At 40.3% G+C, this 19,139-nt stretch overlaps 1 protein-coding gene across 5 annotated transcripts in view; it reads right to left on the minus strand.

The window, feature by feature from the left end:
• lama2 (laminin, alpha 2) overlaps positions 1–19,139 on the minus strand; it is a 170,330-nt gene that overhangs the window by 53,900 nt on the left and 97,291 nt on the right. For all 5 annotated transcript variants that reach the window (XM_056427389.1, XM_056427388.1, XM_056427387.1 and 2 more), the window contains 9 exons: positions 15,787–15,923; positions 14,515–14,646; positions 13,710–13,814; positions 10,290–10,433; positions 5,311–5,487; positions 4,932–5,117; positions 4,557–4,675; positions 4,110–4,227; positions 2,805–2,957 (listed from right to left, as the gene is read on the minus strand). In XM_056427389.1, coding sequence (XP_056283364.1) covers positions 2,805–2,957; positions 4,110–4,227; positions 4,557–4,675; positions 4,932–5,117; positions 5,311–5,487; positions 10,290–10,433; positions 13,710–13,814; positions 14,515–14,646; positions 15,787–15,923 — 1,271 coding nt within the window. The remainder of the gene's footprint in view (positions 1–2,804; positions 2,958–4,109; positions 4,228–4,556; positions 4,676–4,931; positions 5,118–5,310; positions 5,488–10,289; positions 10,434–13,709; positions 13,815–14,514; positions 14,647–15,786; positions 15,924–19,139) is intronic.

Here is a 19,139-nt window from a genome sequence, read left to right on the forward strand (position 1 = left end):
CGAGGCAAGTCGTTTCTATTAACTTCCTGTGTTCCTCGTTACCACTAATCACCACAGAAACAAACTCGTTTAGCATTTTCAATCTAGCCCGCTCGGATAGAAAATGCTAATGACGCCTGTTATGGAGAGCGAGATGGAAATGGGCGAGGAAAAAATGGCTGGGAGGCAGAGAGAGAAAAAGAAATCAAACACAAGGGAAGAGCGAGGGGGGGAGTACAACAGGGGAGGAACAAATTGGCAAAACTAGAATCATTACGGAGAGGTGAGAAAGAAAGAGAGGGGGTTGCAAAGGAAGACTGGGGCAAAGAAAAATGAGAGACAGAGACAGTGGTGGGGTGATGAAAGGAGACAAAGGATGAGTAAATACACAATTGAGGATGAGAGGGAAGAGAGTTTAGGGGATGAGAATGGGGCAGATGAAAGAAACAAGGAAATTCTAAGAAGGCGGAGTAGACGAAGGGAGAAACAATGGAGATAGAAGAGAGGAAAGCGGATAAAAGACGAGAGGAGGGAGAACAAAAGTAGAAAAAAGACAAACAATGAAAATAATTGGAAAGGAGAGAACAGTGGAGGGGAAACAAGAACATGTTCACATCCATATTGGAGCACAGCTATTCTCTGGTGTGTGGAGAAACAGCCGGCATTTGTCTGCCGTGACTGCGCCGGGGCTAATTTGAGTCTATCAACCAGATGATCCTCTGGAACAAGGAGCTACAGTTTGAATGCAGACCTTTAACAGAATGACATTCAAGCTGTTTTCATCAGTCGTGGTCTTGTGATGACTGAACAATTTTTGAAATGACTATTAGTGGAATAAAATGTTCCATTAAGCTGGTGACGGTTCCAGATTAAATTAAGAGAGTGAAGACTGCGCACAAACACTTTCCATAATTGCTGATCCTTTTGTTGTCTTGTTTAGCTCTTCAGTCGGTGATCAGAGAGTCACACGTTGTCAGGACCAAACACCACATCCAGCACTCCAAGCTCGTGACAAATAATTGAGCTGAATTTCATGCATGGCGGTATATTTCCAAAAAGGAACATTGTAATAGGGCTGTAATTGTTAAATGATAGAAGGTGAGCCACTTGCACTATGTGGTATATTTCAAGTCTTCCAGAAAAATACGAAACTTTATGTGCAAAGAAGCCTCCATAAAACCGCAGCTGCCAGAATTCTTCTGGGTTTGTTTACAAGCGCTTGTCCCTATTTATCTGAAATGATGAAATGGCTTCTCATCAACTGTGCAGCGTGAATCTCAGTTCATGGATTTTATCTGACAGCATGAACAGTTTTCTCTATGGATCAAATCTGGGCGATGACCTGTGGGCAGCATGTGACCAACTGCTCCCCGAGGTCAACGTCTTCAGACGGCGACAAAACTGACCAGATTGTGACAAAAGGCTGAAAGTGGCCAACAGCTCACAACTGACATCGGCAGATTTTGCTCTCAAGCCACCATTTTGAGACATCATGCAGATTATCATATCCACCAGACATGGTGGTGGTCCTCTTTTAGGAGATTGGCATTTTATTTCCTCGCACTAAATAAATGAATAACGATTTAAAAGTGCTAAATTCCAAATTCAGTGCAGAACTTTGATTGAGGGATCGCCTCCACATGGCTCTCAACTATTTACTTGCTCTTTGCACCTCAGCGCGAGCCTCCACACATGGCGAGCTCGTGGGCATGCTCTCATCAGGCATTTCATAACCGATGCGCTTTTGTTGCATTATTGTCCCAAACGGCAGCGGGCCGACACGATGTCGTGTAAAGCAGCCAGATGACAACGAGGGCATAAACCAACCACCACGATGCAGAGGAGAAACTTATATCTCATCGTCATGGACTACTTTATTGCCTTCATACAAACCCAAGTTAAGTATGAAATGCTTTAGAAAGAAAGAAAGAAAGTTAAATACTCTGTAAAAAATTTGATTTGGCTACAAATTATATATTTAAATGTTGACTTTCATCTAAAAACCAGATGGCCTTCTTTTTATAATCCCTGGACATGTTAATAGGGTTTTTATCAGTGAACTATTTGTGACAGTCACGTCTGAAAAGCTCTGACGGAGCCAAGTTACACACATTCACAGCGCGCTGACCATGGTTATGTCATTTTCTGGCACGCAACCATAAACTATGTGCAAAGGTGCAAACGGCGGCAACGGCGATGACCGCCGACAGGAGGGCGGGCACTAGGTTTCCGCATCGATGCCGTTGGTGAGATGGTCAGATGGTGTTATCAGCTGTAACCGATGAGCTGGTCAGGTTGGCCTCGCTCACATGCACCATTATTCCACTATATCTTTACATAGAAAATAGTAGTTTGATGCTATATTAACGCTCTGAATGTAAAATTCAGCACCTGGGATGTGATCTGATCTAATTTATCTGAACAGTAAGAACGTCAACATGGAACACTATTGGTGAGTTTTCGTCGCAGCCGGAATGTGCTGATCGGTGACAGCATCAAACTAACGATTGAATACAGTTTGTGTTTCTGTGCCTCAAGGTGTTTTCATTGTTGTTCCTTCTAGAAGATCATATTGTCCCCTCTTTCTAAAAGTAAGGGTGTAGCTTTGGGTCAGATCCAGAGGAGAGGAAATTACACAAATTACCATGAACCAGGGGTCGTTAATTATTGCCGGGCTAATTAGAGAACCTGACATTTCTCCCAACACACACACACACACACACACACATTGTATTCTCTCTCTCTCATACATCAGTCTCTTCTCCAGGAGCTACCTGGCATATGGCTTTATGAAGGTCTCCAGTGACACACACACACACACTTACCTGGCATATGGATGTCTCAGGGTCACAGGTGGAAGAGTGCCCACTGCATTGGCACTGAACACAGCTGCCCATGCCGGCAGCGGTTGGCAGTCTGGACGCTGAAGCAGATGTCATGGAACCGGCGCGAAGACGGTAGAAACCTGCAGCACACTCCTGCACACGGAGAGACAGAATGAGGGAATACATGTGTGTTTTGAAAGAGTCTTTTAAAGCTCAAAGACGGACATAAACAATCAGAAATCCCACTATGCATGCTATTTGTACACACAAACACACACACACACACACACATGGACCCATTTAATTATCCCTAAATGTAACTGTTGACCACTCTCTCTTGCATTCACACACACAATTAGTAGATATTCCCTTCAGTAACTTTTGATCACACACACACACACACATGCTCACATACCCACACACAGACGCAGACATGCAAGGTAACTCTTTCTCCCTCTCTCTCCTGTTCAGTAATAATTAATGGAGTCCATTTAAAGAGCCATCTGTTCCCTTTGCTAGCGCTAAACGCCCGTTTAAATATACTTTATTAACAACGACGGCAGCTTCAAATAGAACGGCCATCTGTCAGCAAAGACCTCTACGACCTGAACATTTCAAGTTTAGCTACCGCTTGTTATTTGGCAGGTTTTCAACAGTATCTATAGCTTCGAAATAATGTAGATGGCTATTTTTTTTGGGTAGAAAACTAAATGAAAACAGAGGTTAAAAAATATAGTTAAAAGTTTGCAGGCAACTCACGTGTTCCTTTGAGATTAACACAATAATACCTCAATGACTCTCAGGTGGCGCTATCCAGCGGAATTGCCCAGAACTGTTGCCTTTGTGTATCATAAACTGCCTCTACAAAATCCTCATTAAACTACAGATTGAGTCACTGCTGTATGCTTTCTGTGGCTTAAGGGAAGGAGCCCGACGCAGTTGAAAGTCAATTACTTTGACAAAATCACGGTTGAGTGGAGGAGATGCTCAGTGAGGCTTAATCCTAGCTAAGCAAAGCCTGTAAAAGATGCTCAAAACTCTGAACTACATGTCAATTGGAAACTTTTGAGATACTATTGAAAGGCCTGTCTGTGACCTCCATGTTTACAGTCTGTTTACACTCCATCTCTTTCAAAAGCAGTAGTCTCAGATATTCACATCTGCACTATTACATTGAAAATGCTATGATCACGACATGCTTGTTGACTACCGAAACAACCGGTTACCTTCAGTAATTCAAAAACACCTTTTTGAAAAATGTTGCAGGTATGAGGTCTTCAAGCATTTGTATAGTTGTGCGCTCACCTCACAAGAAAATCCAGAGTATCCGACTGGACACTCGCACTTCTCGATCTGATGTGCTTCTTCGCTCTCTTTGGTGGGTCTGCCTTCCTCTGCCACTGTGAGACTGATCTCTGAAATACTGGAAAAGAGAGAAGTCAAGTGTAAAACAATGCAGTAGGATCACTTGTGTATTGGGTTTTATCATAATTAGTTTTTTTTAAAGTTGTTAATACCACTGGTTTGTCTTAAATGACATCATGTCAAAGAGCAGCAGGTGGTTATAATGTATCTGCTGTGCAAATGGAAAGTAGTACGAGCTAATTTATCCTTAAGTTACAAATGAAAACAGGTTTTCTCATAAGTTTTATTTTTTATTTAGCCGTCACATTTCAGATTTAATAGTGGACCACACTGCATTGGGGTGCATGTCACTGCCTGTGTGTGTGGGTGTTTGTGTGTGCTTTTTACCGGCTGTGCCTCATCAAGTTGCCGTGTGACGCCTTAATTAGGATGTAGTCCACATAGAACAAAATATCCATGAAGTCCTCTCGAGTCATGGACCTGCCATCTGCGTACTTCCACTCATGCTGTACACACAAACACACACACACACACACACACATAAGCACTAAACACACTGACGAATCAATTTGATCAGACTGCAGTCTATTACCAGTGTAATAGACCCTGTTTGTATTGACCGACAGAGCTCGCCAAAAATAAGTGCAATCAATATTCAGTTTAGCTCTATTAATTTTGAAGAATATATTTCTTTAACTGATAACTCAAATATTTCTTCCATTACTTGACAATATCCCGATTCTATGTGCAGCCTTACTCTACCTCTGTCATGTCGATCTGGTGGCGAGTGAGCTGGCCCATCTGGAGTCCCGGGATGCTGCGGGTCATCAGTATGTTGCGGGTGGCACCGCCGTTAATGATGACCTGAGGCTCATAGGACGAAGGACCAGTTTCATCTCTGGCCTCGTAGTAAACTGCATATTTCAGCTGCCCACCATATGCTGTTATCTGAGGAATTGATTAGAGGCGACTATTACTCAGAGTGCGGTGAATGTTTACCTCTTTGACAAACTATGCTTGATCTGAGCAAACAACGTATGTTTATATGACTAGTTTGATGGCCAGAGAATTACAGATCGCTGTAGGAAACAATTAAATACTGTATTGCCTAAAACATAATAAACACAGTGAGCTTTCCAACCATTGAGCCTCTGAACTGCTCCGGCAGTTTCCAGTAGTAGGGTTCAGAGAGCGTTGAGGTGACCAGCTCCGTGTGAGCGAGGATCTCCGGGTGCTGGAAGCTCACTCCTCTCCTCGTCTCCACAGTGTTGGATTTATCCACCAGGGGCAGCACCGTCTGCTCCGGCTTCAGCGCCAACTAGGACACACAACGGTGATGACAATATAAATGTATGCTTGACGATTTACCCCAAGGAGCCATTCCCCGGAAGCTGTTCCTACTGTGTATCATGCCACCTTTCCATTTGAACTGGGTGTACATACTCAATGCACCGAGCGTATGAGTGATATAACTATCATTAGTTTACATTGCCTCAAATGGCTAATGATCATGGATGTTATGTTCTCAGTAGTTTTTCTATATAACACTGCAGGGTTTGGGCTTGAGTAGAAATTATAGTTTAAACATGGTCGTATTTCACCATGTGGACAGAGACTGAGTTAGATATGGCTTATGTGCATATATGGCTGGGTAGAATAATCATAAATTAAACAACACATGTTGTATGGACCATTACACAGAATGAGGTGTGCATGACTCCATGACTCACTTGTGTACAGATGCATCAGTGTCTTTTTCTCTTTAAGTCACACAATGTCCTCTTTTCCTCACCTCCTCATGACACAGACTCAAACGATGCTCTGTTCTCTTTCAGAAATGTTTTTGAGCAGCTAACTTGTCACAACAATTTTACATCTGCGTTTCATCTGTGGACTCAGAGTGAAACATTCTAAGTGATGAGGATGGATCCATGCAGCTCTATTGACTCTCCAGATGAAGTCACCTTTTACTGAAATATTTGATCGTAACATGAATACATGTACTTTAATTACCAAATAAGAATACAAATATAGTAATATGTTTTGCAAAAACAAACCTTTTGTTTCACAGTCAAAAGTATGGCAATGGGTTTGGGGATTTTCGTCAAGTGGGAAGTGCTAATTGTTATTTGGTAGCAGTCTTGTTGCTGGAGTCACACTTCTTCACTCCTCAGCTTTAAATCTGAATCGTACAATGAATGTTTATGTACTATAAGTACCCCCCCCCACACACACACACACACACGTGACATTTGAGATATTGAAGTCATGAACAGAAAAAACTAAATTTGCTTTTCTTTGTTGTATTTTGCATATAAAGGACATTCCTGCCATGAATATTGTTTCTGGTATTCTTTCCCATGATATTATAAAAGTGGTATTGGCAATAAGATAGTGAGTCTTGTTGATTGTTTTTTTTAAATATCGGGTCACGCCAACTTTTCTGGAAAAGATTGTTCTTGATTTCCAACATACATGGAACGGTGGTCAGTGATGTTGGAGCCCCACAGGGAACTGTTCTGTCTCCCTTCCTCTTCACCCTGTACACCAGTGACTTCCAGTACAACACGGAGTCATGCCATCTGCAGAAGTACTCTGATGATTCTGCAGTGGTCGGGTATTAGGGATGGACGGAGGAGGAGTACAGGGCAGTGGTGAGTGACTTTGTGTAGTGGGCCTGATGAGAACCGGCTGAGCTGGCCAAGACCAGAGAGATGGTGGTGGACTTCAGGAGGGCGACAGCTCCTACACCTCTGAGTGTCCTGGGGTGGACGTGGACATGGTGGAGGAGAGTACAGCCGTCTGAACTGCCAACTGGAAGGCCAACATCAACGCTGTGTACAAGAAGGGATGAGTCGACTTTTTCTGAGAAAGCTTTTTCAGCAAGATGCTGGAGTTATTCTACCAAGTTCTACCGTTGTCGCCAGTGTGCTGCACTTTGCCATTGTCTGCTGGGGAGCAGCATCGAGCCGGTGACACCAGCCGTCTTAACAAACTGGTTAGGAAGGCTGGCTCCATCATCGGCTGCCAGCTGGAGCACCTGGAACAGGTGGTGAGAGAGGGACGTTGAAGAAACTGGTGTCCATATTGGACAACCGGACCACCTCTCCACTACAGGGACAGAGGAGCGCCCGCTCCACAAGGAGAGATACAGGAGAACATTCCTGCCGGCTATGAGGCTCTACAACAGTTCACCTCTTGCCAGATCACAACCCTTTTATATTTTGTGTTTTGGTTTTTTATTCTTGTGTGTTGCTGCTACTGACTCGACAAATTTCCCCTTGGGGATTAATAAAGTATATATCTATCTATCTATCTATGTCTTTCCATTCTGAATATAACTGAAGGTGTCACTCTGTCAGTAATAACTCAAATAGGATTCACAAACCAGAGAGCGAGCGACAGCTTGGAGAAAATCTAGCCCTTTCTTTCTCATTCTCTTCCTGTCTCGATTTCGATATTTCTTGAATAATATGAGGGTTTATTATTGACTGTGGGTTGTGGTTGAGTGGACTGATTTAAAAAAAAGATTCATCTGCCGGAGCCCAGATCTCTCCCTCTCTCTGTAGCTGCAGTCCAGCAGTGCTGATAAGTTGATATTGTGCGAATAATGTGTCAGGCATAATGGAAGAGCGCTCTTTGTTTGAGTGATATCTATGAAGTTACTTTAGCGTGGACGCACCAGCAATACTGGCTGCATAATAGAGAGGCAGTCACACGGGCAAAGGGAAATTACTTCTTTCAAAATGAATTGAATTCCTTGAAAGTACTGGAGCTGCTTTCTCATTGGCATTGTTATTCATACCCTATGATATCAAACAGGTGCGAAGTTACAAAAAAGTTCCGTATGCAATAGAATCCAGATTTGAGTCTTCATATAACTTAATGTCTGTGTGCTTATTCTGATATGAGATATGCAGTGCCTGGAGTGGAAGAAGTATGCATACAGACTGAGAGATGATGAGTTCATTATGGGCACATTCAGTAGATCCTTCTAACTCTCATATACTCTTTTCTATTTAACCATATTTTCCCTTGAACAAGTTGAAATTGTTCTCAGATTATCAGGTCTTTCATCCTTATCTCAGTTCTAGATGTGCACTTTATTATTCTGGTGCAGATCTTTACAGCAGTATTTAACAACTAGTGCAATCACACACAGACTTCTCCCATCAGAGATAGATGTCACAGAAATGTCTGTGTGTGTATGGCAGAATATGTGTGTGAGTGTGTCACTTTTCCCCTACCTCCATGTAACCCCCTGTAGTCTGAGTGTGTGTGTTTGTGTGTGAAGGCATGTGTACTGTTTGTATAGCGTATGTGTATGGTGTCTAGCTATGAGAGTGTGAGTGCAGGTCTGTGTGTGTGTGTGTGTATATGTGTTTATATCTACATGTGTCTGTATGTGTGTGTATGTGTGTGTGTGTCCCTCCACTAAGTGTAATCTCACGATTCAGTGGTTCAGAGAAAATCTCCTTCTTTCCAATGAACTCTCCATTTTTTCTATCCTTCTTTCTCTTTCTCTGTCCATCTCTCTCTCTCTCTCTCCGTCAACAGTAAATTAAGTGAATGTTTGTCATTCAAATGAATCCTATCGCCACACTCCATCAGTAAACTCTACGGTTACCACGGAAACGACAGTTAACCATGTCTGAGGGGAGGGGTCTTTATTAAAAACAGGCTGCCACTCAACAATCGACTGCTAACTTTCCGGCTGACTGTCTGCTGCTATTACTTACGTCTGTTTTTGACTTACAGCTCTATACATATGCTCCACCTCGTGTTAGTATTGTGTCCTGTATATATATATAATATATATTAAAATGATTTGATTTATTGACCTTCTGACTTCTCTTCTCAATAACTATTAGATGATTTGCCATAATCCAGACATTGATGTCCACCTATGGATGAATTAAAAAACCTTTTTGATGTCCTGAATATTTCCTCAAACACCACTTTAGTCAACATTTTTAATTTTACCATCAGCCTCAGCTTGACTTTTATATTTGGTGCATATTAGCAGATGCCGACTGTCAACAATACATAAAAGGAGAGCCATCAGGAGAACATGTACGAGTTCTACAAATGGTCTGTTGGAATGTGCCTTCGGCGCTCAACTCTAAGACCCGTTTCTTGGCTTACATTTGTTAACATTTTGACAAATTGGCACCGAAATGTAAACAAATGTATGCCAAATTATCTATTTGTGGTTCCTATTTGCAATTTACCCAAGGATGTACGGACCAGCATGATTTAGTAAAGCGTATTTATCCGATTTTTAAGCAAATTTGTGGACGATTATTTTGCAGACATAATTATGTATTTGGAAAGTGTAAGACACCATGAATCTATACATTATTTGAGTTACAGTTATGACTGAGAAGAACTATTCCTGACTCAAATAGTCACGTCTCTCGAGAGGTTTTTGAGGATGCTTGTTATGTCAAATTCATCATACAATTTAGCCAATACAATTTCCTGATTGAATAATGTTTCGTTCCAGCACTTTTTTGTGTTTGTGCAATATACATTCCAATATTCCCAAATACAGCACACCTGTCTCATCTCTGGAAACATCAGCCCATCCTCTGTATATCTGTAACATGGCACCTATTGACGGCCACCAGGAAGGCTGCATTAAAAAGTGACTAATGCTTTCTACTGGGCAGAAATCAAGTGAAATGAGATATGTGGACTTGAAGTATTCGAACAAGCCTCTAATTATCCATACATGATGATTAATGAAGAATATGAAGCTTACAGCTTTGGCAGAGTGCAGAGTGAGCTGTCGGCAGCCAGCAGTCGAATGTGTCGACTCAGCATAAAGCTGGCACAGACAGTGCGACAGTGTGTGCAGATAACACATCGAGATCCAGACCACGAACTACTCTTTAAACTTATTCTTCTATATATTATCAAAAGGGTTTAGACAAGTTGGATTGAAGATTTCAAATAAAATTATATATTTGAAGTCAGTGAGGTCATTCTTTGTCGATTTCTGAAATATCTAATAAAGACAATAAAACTTTGAGCCACTGAATCTTATTCTTCCAAATACCTGAATCTATTTGTGTTACCAGGGACATAAAAGAAGTACAAATTAAGATGTCTACCCACCCAAATCCTGATGAGTCCTCGCGCCTCTGTGCAGGAGCGTGTGAGTCCGTAACAGTAACAGTTTCTGCAGCCAAGCGAGTTTCGTACGGACAACCCAAACGTATCGGGCTTACAGCGGTCACAGTTGTCTCCTTCAACATTTGCCTGAAATAACAAACAGAGGAACATTTTCAAATTTTTTTTTTTTCAACTGGTTTAGTGAAGTAGAGAAAGGAGGTCACGTGACAACAGTGAAAGCAGCTAAATCCACTCAGCTGATGAGGACTAAAATCAGTCTGAAAAAAAAACAATACAGTGACACGGGCCAGTTATGAGAAACTAAATGTAGCTTTGGAAAGCATCTAATCCTTTACATCACTGCTTCAGGTCAGAGAGCAGATTGAGCTTCAGGCAAGCACAGCTACAGCAGGATGAAATAAACTGCATCAGGACATAGTATGAGTTAGGTCTGACCCCCCCTCCCCACACACACACACACACACACACAGTTTTGAAGTTGGGCATTTACACAAGGTGATCAATAGGGACTGATTCACTTTTGGAGCCAGCCTCCAGTGGCCAAATAAGGAACAACAGGTGTTTGGCACCTTTGCGTTGGCTTCATTTTTCAGTAACAGATGTTGCAAGTCAAAGTCCCCGAGCAGAAGAAGTGACTCTCTGACCTCAAGTGAGCTTCACGTGTTCATAGCTACCTAGACATTGATATGGTTGTGATATTGTCAACATTATAACAACTACTTCTTTAGACTAGACTGAGTCACATATTTTAGATATTAAAACATTCATCCTATGCAACACAGAAAACATGTTTTTTGTTGGTTGTATTTTTATCTCACTGCAGTGGATTCTTTACATTTTGAGTAAATAAGATGAGGGCTGACTGGAATACAATGAGATTGTGGACAGCTCTGTTTATTAAGGATTCTTTCTCTCCTGTCAACAAAACATCATCCAATTAACATTGAGTTCTGTCAAAACCAACAACAATGTGAAGGAACCAGTACAATGTCAATATTAGTACTATTATGTGTTGTGTCAATAAGAGGCCATTGTATTATTACTAGTGACTAATGATCATCAATTAATTTAATTATTTATTTATTTTATTTTATAAAGTCTCACGACATTAGTCCAAAACCCAAAGTTATTTAATTTTCTGATAATATTAAATTGAGAGGCAAGAATTAGTGTATGTTAAGGTTTTTTCCATGATAAATAACAATTACTCAATTATTATAATGATTATGTGTATCAACATTTCAACACAAGTTATGACAATATGTAAGATCCTTGCTTGTTAAGACCTCAAACATTGGGGCCACATCTTAATGTTTGGCACCGTACATCTGGCCTCTTGAATTTAAGGGTCATGTGATGCTACTGACGCCATAAGGAAAAACAGCTACGTCACATACTGCCAGAAATAAATACAGCCAGACAAGGAAACCAGCATAACCGCCAACATACAGTTGGAATAACTGATGCACTGAGAGGCAGGTGTAGATGGAATGATGGTTTGAGTGACAGGCAGTCAGTCACCCAGTGATCTGAAGCCTCATTACAGCCCATGAATCAGGTGTGTGTGTGTGTGTGTGTGTATTTGCACATACAATTTTGTTTTAGCATTTGTCGCTGTCTATGTTGGATAATGTGATAAGCAAGTGACAGCAGAGATGAAAGGTGTCTCCAGTCTAGGCGTGCCATGCATTGAATATGTGCATGTATTTGTGTGTGTGCGTGTGTGTGTTTATTTGAGAGCTGTGACAGCAAGCGATTGATGAGAGGCGTGCATGTGGGATCTACGACCAACCTGTCACACTTGCGATGAGGGGTGTGAAATATATGCGTGTGTATAAGTGTGTGTGAGTGTCAATATACGATAGTTATGCCTACAAACATTCAATAATTGTATATTTTATTTGTCATTTTCAATTGTGTTAGAGGACTAATGTGTTACTGTGTGTGCTTGCATCATCACTGTCAACAACAAGGTAGAAGCGAGGAGATGGCATCCACACACACACACTTTATTTCTAGACATAGGAGGAAAATGCATGCGTCACTCTCTCTATTTGTGTGTGCCAGCAAATTGACGCCACGCAGACATCCACCTCTTACATTTACTGAAATAATAATAATTACACTGACAAACATGTCGTGTAAACACACACACACACGCACGGACACACATGCATATACTCTCAATATAAATAGATGAAGAAAAACACATCCGGTAGGTTTTAAATCTGCATTGGCATATAAATTCGAAACGCCTAAATCTAAATCATATCCTGGTGGGATTATAAATCGTAAATAGCAGTTGTTTTTTTAGCTTCACAAATTCACTCTGACTTTAAATTGACTTTCTGAAAAGTAAACGCTGTTCAGCAGATCGTGAGTAGCACCTGGATGGTAAACTGACTGCTTGACAGACAACAGCTCACAAGCTTCATCACACAATTTACAGGAAATCTGGTAAACACAAACTGACATTACGTCTCTGTGAGTTGGACCTATAAGCAAAATATGTTAGGCGTTCAGATGATGATGTAACTATTTAAAAGCAAAGTTAACAGCATTATTCTACAACTACTTGGTCAAAATGTGTTGGGTTTGTAGAACTTTTAAAATGTTTCCAGCACAGTTGCATGTCTTTCGAGTTGGAAACAAAGAGGAATGACTTTGAAGGAATGAGTTTATTCAATCACATGTAAGAGTAGTTCACTGGCTTCAAGAACATTCACACAGTCTTTCAAGGCAATAAGGAAATCAAAACTGTGTGCGGCACGGAAAGACTTATTCATTTATCTCAGTGATTCTGAGTTTCACACAAAGATAAATTTGAAACACAGATTTTTATATATTTTATACATGATTTAACTAGGATGTGCATGTTTTTATCAGTTTGACAATCATGCATTTTTTCATTGTAAACTTTTTTCCCTGTCAATAAAACTAACATGCTTATTTTCAGGTTTGTACATATTTGGGGTTTCTACTAGAACATGTTTATAGGCTTTAATGTAAAAGAATAAAGACTATTTTTCTCACTGTCTGTGTAACGCCCCGTTTTAGTGCCTGTCTCTTTAAGACCCCCGTCCTAAAAAAAGGCCTGAGAGAACGAACTGGTGCACCCTTTGCAATGTGTAGTTGTCAAGTCCTTGGTGGACATGGGGGTGTTGTATTCTAATGTGGCTGCACGTGACAAAGCACGCATGTTCTGATCAAGGCAGCCCACAACAACTGACTGGATTGCCTCACAGTTTGTGGGTTGGTAGCTACTCCTCATACCCAAATGTATGTATGAGTTTTTCATTATATTTCCCCTTTAAACAACTACTGGCAGTGTATTGACAGAAAAGTGAACAAATGAAGGGAGGACCAAGTGAAAGTGTGTATTTCTCGTACTGTACACTGTACCTTGCAGCTACACAGTCCAGTTCGATCTGCGCAGGCGCACACTCCTCTCTCCTGGTCGCAGGTCTGGCTGTCCGATCCGGAGACGTTACACTCGCACTGGGTGCACTGTAGGAAACACGGATGCAGACGAGGCCAGTTATCAACGGTATAAAAGGCTGAGAGAGGAGCTACCAGTCTGTGTCCCCAAGTGTAAACTTCATTGTAAAATAAAAATGTTAGCATTATCTTTCTCACACCCATGTCAGTCAAAACATTCAGATGAGATACCAAACGCAGACTTACTCAGTTATATTCCCCATTTGACTGAAGCTACTGAGTTCAACATAAGTGTAAAATCTATTATTATTCATTATTTAACCCTAAATACTACTGCACAATTAAGCAAATAACGAATGCCATTGTGATTGTATTAATAAACCTTTTAAAGTCAAATTAAAGAACGCTGCCTTCAAACCAAGGCTTGAATGTGGCGGTTATATGAAAATAAGTTTTGCCTGTTTTTGTATTCTAAGTTGAAGCTCTGCAGAAAAGTTTGGCTCTGGTGTAAAGATGTCTTCAGGGTGAAATAAAACCAATGGTGTGACAACACTATCAGGCTTCATCAATCAGGCATGAAACACATCCGTTTATTGAGGCGTTTTATGCTCATAGAATCCATAATAACAGCAATGTCATGTCTAATTTCTCTCCCTTGTTCAAGTCGAGTCCCACAGACTATCAACCACCGGATGATCGAATCCCCTCGGAGATCCTCTCCAGCGATAACAGTAATATTATCAGTGCTAATGTCATTCAGGTCATTCACCTGAGGAAAGTCTCTGTATCCAATTCGACACTCCTTGCATTTCTCTCCTCTGAAGGAGTCGCGACACATGCAGCAGCCGGTGTTGACGTTACACTGCTGGGTCACTGAGCCGATCACACTGCAGTCACACGCCTACAAACACAAACACAAACACAGAGATTATTTATGTTGCTCTTGTACGTCGTAATGAGTCAAACTGAGCTTTGTTCGGACACCAACAGAAACCTTTTTGTTCTTCATCAAGTACAAGGCAAACATTCTTCTTGGCTCCTTAGTGCAGACGGCAGTTACACCTGAAGAGTTTCCAAGACTGAATACTTTTATTTGACTTCTATGAGGTAAAAGATCTGTTTGGATGCCTGAAGCTTAAAGAGCTTAATTGAGCTTTGAATTAGGATAGCTGTGTCCAAATATTGAACATGGGGAGATACATGTACATTGTACATGTACATGTACAGTATGCATAACTGGAGTGAGTGAGACCACTTAAAAAGATCCTCCTTCTAACACTAAACTGCAGTGATAGCATATTGCTTTTTCCTAAAAACAATCCCTGAACAACATTGGCTGGTATTACAATTGAAACATTTCTCAAACGATTGTTTATAACACAAGACGGACCTTAGCTTTCAGAGATATTTATTGCTGTTCGATACGTTTTTTCATTAAGTGTTACAAATAATTACGATGTGATCTCCAGCAAGTTAAATGTTTCATTCTGATGAATTGTTGTTTGTTTGTGACGTTGTTCCTCTATGCTTCACTGTGTTTTATTTTGTTTTGTTGTCTTTGGAACCTTTTGCACCTTCATGTTTGTTTGGTACAAAGATCTGTTGTGCTCCTCTCTGTTGTCCTGTTGAACGCAGCTGCATCAATCTGCTGTGAAACCGGGACTCGCAGTGTGTTCATGTTCAAGCCTCTGCTGCTAATGTACGACTGCCACTTCCTTTTACTGTTTCTGCTGCCTGGCGGCTCTTTGCTGGGATCGTTTTAGATCAGAACAATTACTTCTGAAACCCGTTGAACAAAGTAGTGTTACAAAACAGAGAGGCAGCAGGAAATGGCAACGATGGAGCAGGAAATACAGACAGAAAGCTGTGATAATAAGAGTAGAGTATATATATAGATATATATATATCTATATATATATCCTTCCAGTGGGTTTGCCACTGTAAGATGCTCCATGTGTTACTACAAGAGCTGTAGGTTACACTTGACTAAATACTCCAACTCCAAACCAACTACAAATTGTAAAAGCAGTTTCCAGCCTACCTTGCATCCAGTTATGATGTCATGGCCCCAGTGGTTGGGGGCACAGTAGTCGCACCTCTCGCCGATAGTGTTTGGAGGGCAGATGCACTGGCCTGTGGTAGTGTCGCAATTATTCCCCACGTGACTGCACTGACAGACTGGAAGACAGGACAGAAAGTATCCTTTAAATGCGGCAGACAAATCAAAGGATCACAAGCTGATTGTATGTTCTTCTCATTTATTTTAGTAAATCAACAATTTGATTTGGCTGTCATTGTTGTTCCAACTTTAACTAAAAAATAAAGTGAAAAGGGGAAGATTTATTTCTGATGCGGAGGTGAATTCAAATTTCTATTTACTAAGCCGCCAAATAACTTACTCATTCACGACCATTAACACAATTGCCAATACCAGAGGACTCTCTTTCTAGCTCAGTACACAACAAATGTGACGCTTGTGAAAACAGGAAAGTTGCATTATTTTTATGATATTTCAATCAACTGAAATTGAATGGAATGGCTCCAGATTCATTATTGTACATTGCTAATGAAAGAAAGGTGTCATCAGCGAGTCATTTTCTGTAAATGAATTAATGAAAGCCACATGCACAAAGCCGGCATCATATTTGCATTCTTACTTGGCTGCAGTAAATTGCCTGGAACACTGAACACAACATATTATTACTGTAATCAAACCGCTGCACTGTGGTAGTGATTTTAAGATTAATCAAAGCAAATCATTTCCAGTCCTATCTTGTCTTTTTGATGCATTGCTTATGATTGTTAATCTTGGCTGTCAATAGTGGTTTCCTATAATAACATATTGTATAAAGTGATATGTGGAAAAAGCTATTCATATTTCTACTTTGGGTGCATGGTTGCTTAATAATTTGGGCAGCACCTGCTGCCTGCGGTGTCAAGTTTTAAGGGAATAGGATGTTATCATTTCAACATATTCCCTTACAATAATAGACATTTTAAAATGATTTTTCAGATGACGTAACAGAGCCTTGGGCAACGATAATATAAATCCTTAGCTCTGGCAACAAACAGGCAATAACTCATTGTTTTTCAGATGCACACTTATTTAACAGTCCACTATGGACAACGCCGTACGTTTTAAATCAGCCTAAATCTTGTGTGAACAATCCTGAGCTAGAGTCAACAATTTGGGACTAATGTACGATATGAAAAAAAAGACTGCCAACGCTCTGTAAACAGACCCCCTAGCATAGTCTCCTAAGCCTTAGGAGACTATGCTAGGGGACTACGCTATGAGACTACGCTAAGAGACTACGCTAGGAGTCTACACAAGGAGACTACACAAGGAAACTACCTTAGGAGACTACGCCAGGAGACTATGCCAAGAGACTACGCAAGGAGAATACGCTAGGAGACGACAGCCGGGAGGAGAGCAGCGGGGAGCAAGGCGGAAGGACCACGGGGTGTAATCATGTCTCATTTGTGTTTTTGTTTCTTTGTTTTTTTCAGTAAAACTACCAAATTCAGTGGCCAAGCTATCTTGCTTCTACTGTAGCTGTACTTTTTGTTGACGCTGTGTCGAGGCTTTCGTCAAACGGAAGTGGGCGTGGTTTCACCTCCCAGCCACATGCCCTCTACATCTATTTTTCTTCTAAATGTTCCACTGGGTGGACCTGGAGGTGAAGTTGAACTTTAAAGTGAGCTTAGCCTGTAACTGTAGAACACAGATCGTCTTTTCATTCACACATTTGGAAGAATAATTGCATCTCCACTTCCAACACATCCAACATGCTGCAAGCTTGAATCAGAGTCATGCTGTACACTGTGGGCAAACCTGGCCGTATAATGTGCAGTGAGTATAATATATACACTACCGTTCAAAAGTTTGTGGTCACTTAGAAATGTCTTTATTTTTCAAAGAAAAGCACTGTTTTTTCAATAAAGATAACATTAATCAAAAATACACTCTCTACATTGTTAATGTGGTAAATGACTATTCTAGGTGGAAACGTCTGGTTTCTAATGAAATATCTCCATAGGTGTATAGAGGCCCATTTCCATCAACTATCACTCCAGTGTTCTAATGGTACATTGTGTTTGCTAATCGCCTTAGAAGACTAATGTCTGATTAGAAAACCCTTGTGCAATTATGTTAGCACAGCTGAAAACAGTTATGCTGGTGATATAAGCTATACAACTGGCCTTCCTTTGAGCTTGAAGTTTGAAGAACAAAATTAATACTTCAAATATTAATCATTATTTCTAACCTTGTCAATGTCTTGACTATATTTTCTATTCAATTTTCAATTCATTTGATAAATAAAAGTGAGTTTTCATGGAAGACACGAAATTGTCTGGATGACCCCAAACTTTTGAACGGTAGTGTATATATATATATATATAGAGAGAGAGAGAGAGAGAGTTATAAAAGGAAAGTGTTCACACAAGGTCAATGAATGATGAAACTAAAGATTACTAAAGATTGCAAGAAGACACACACACACACACACACACACACACTTCAAACGGTTAAAATGTATTTCCCTGTGCAATTGGCTAAATTTGATTTGATTAATTTAAATGGTCTCTTCCTCAAACATTATTTACATTTAATTATCAGATGTTTTGCTTATTCAGCATCAGAGATTTATAAGAAATCGTTTAGCTCTGTAATTAATTAGCCATTGTTATTCTGTTTGTTTAAGCTTTAAAATGTGTATATCTGCAGCTAGTTTCTCTTGGCAAAATGTCCACTGGCATGTAGAACATTGCAGAAATATTTATAAAACATGGTGTATTCAATCAATATCAATGAAATCAGGAAGTTTCCATAATTTCTGGCAGAACGTGTGTGGTTTATGCAGGAAAATGATGACATTTCAAACTACAAGTTATTTGCTGTGCAGCATAGATACCAACTTTATTATGTATTAATTATTTTTATGTGAAACTGGCAGAGGGACAAAAAGCCTGCATGACAAAGTAAGGTATTTATGAATACAAAGCAGCACTCATTTCTCCAACGGCAGCGGCTCACATTCATAACATTTTTGTCATATTTTTCTCTGATGTTTTGTGTGAATGATTTTTAGCTCTGACTTGCAAAACAATCAGCATGATGTGAAGGACAGCAAATGCATTTTTGAAATTACACAATACCCGTTTTTTGTTGTTAATAGAATTGCACTGCAGACAATTTGTGTAAACTTTATATTAAAAAGAAAGAAGAGCAGAACAGCAGTTTAATAAGGACAGCATTCTGTGATTGCTGATATTACTTTTATTAAAATTAGAGTAAAAATACAGGACACAGCTAAATGCTTTGTCAGGGTTTTCAGTGGATTGAGTTCTACCTGGACTGAATCCGGATTAGTCAACTTTTAAAGAAACACT

Source organism: Pseudoliparis swirei, chromosome 12, assembly GCF_029220125.1.
Source record: "Pseudoliparis swirei isolate HS2019 ecotype Mariana Trench chromosome 12, NWPU_hadal_v1, whole genome shotgun sequence".
NCBI lineage: Eukaryota > Metazoa > Chordata > Actinopteri > Perciformes > Liparidae > Pseudoliparis > Pseudoliparis swirei.